The sequence below is a fragment of the Acanthisitta chloris genome, unplaced genomic scaffold, assembly GCF_000695815.1.
Source record: "Acanthisitta chloris isolate BGI_N310 unplaced genomic scaffold, ASM69581v1 scaffold3400, whole genome shotgun sequence".
In the NCBI taxonomy this organism is placed as follows: Eukaryota; Metazoa; Chordata; class Aves; order Passeriformes; family Acanthisittidae; genus Acanthisitta; species Acanthisitta chloris.
The window spans coordinates 20,571-21,710 of NW_008652057.1; the positions used below are offsets into that span (position 1 = coordinate 20,571).

At 58.4% G+C, this 1,140-nt stretch overlaps 1 protein-coding gene across 1 annotated transcript in view; it reads right to left on the reverse strand.

The window, feature by feature from the left end:
* PPL (periplakin) overlaps positions 1 to 1,140 on the reverse strand; it is a gene marked incomplete at its 5' end in the record, with an annotated part of 15,445 nt that overhangs the window by 11,970 nt on the left and 2,335 nt on the right. Inside the window, 3 exon segments of the mRNA XM_009075607.1 lie at positions 40 to 135; positions 625 to 732; positions 1,088 to 1,140. The exon segment at positions 1,088 to 1,140 is cut by the window's right edge and continues 23 nt beyond it. Of these exon segments, the coding sequence (XP_009073855.1) occupies positions 40 to 135; positions 625 to 732; positions 1,088 to 1,140 (257 nt within the window).

Genomic DNA, 1,140 nt, shown 5'->3' on the forward strand with positions numbered 1-1,140 from the left:
TCTGGTCTCCACAACCTGCTGCCCCCAGGGATCTGGTACCTTGTGGAAGTCCTCCATGAACTTCAGGTGGCTCTCCTCGCAGATCAGCAGGTTGAGGTACTCCTTCCAGTCGGCATGCACGGCCTCGATGTGAGCCTGGGGCAGGAGGGGAGGTTAGCAGAGTGTCCCGGGGCAGGGGCAGCCTGAGCTGCCCACCAGAAGTGCCACTTTCCATCCTGAGCTAACAACCTGACTGCCTCTGCAGCCACCCAGGTCAAAGCTGGGAGGGAATGCCCAAACCTGGGGCGCTCCAAGGGGAGTGTGTGGCTGGGTGGGAGGAGATGGCAAATCCTTATGTCCATCTTTCCATCAAACATGGAACCTGCCACCTCTATTTATCCCTTGTAGGGTAATTGCCACAGGAATGAGGAGGGTGGGAAGAGCTCCTTAGGTTTATCTCAGCTCCTCCAGTGTTGTTTACACACTTGGACGTGAAGGAGACTTTTTCCTATTTGGCATCTCGGGAACTGAAGTCATGAGCTGTGTTGGCACCAGGTCCCACTCTGAAGATCCCACTCTGGAGAAGGGCTGTGAGTGCCCCATGCTCTGGGGGGTGGGGAAGCTGGGACCCATCCCTGTGCCCACCTCGATGGCATTCTTCCCAGGGTGATTCTGAGCAAGCAGCTGATCTCCATCCGCGTGCAGCTTGTTGATGGCCTCCTCCTTCTCCTCCAGCTTGCGGTGGATGAAATTCTAGGTGGAGAGAGGTGGATTTTGATCCCCACACAAAAAGAGAAGATCCCACTGTGTCCTGGGCCTGAGCTATTCAGAAAGGCCCCACGAGGCTGCACAAGGCAAAGTGGGATGCTCCCCCCCTGCACGCTGAGGTAAGAGGGGAGAGGATGAGGAAGCTGCTGCCGTTCCCCATCACCTTGTCTCTGGCAGGGGTAAGATGAACCTCACCCATACACTATCAGCTGTGCATCTCAACGCGCTTCACGATGGACCGGGGGAAGCTGAGGCTCGGGGCAGGATTTCCTCCCCTGCCAGCCTGCTCCCCTGGCCCTGTGCCCTCCCTGGGGGAGCCCCAGCCAGCAGGAGCACACACCTCGTACTGGCGGCGCCGGCTGGGGTAGTCCAGGTTGTGGTCGCTCCAGTCGT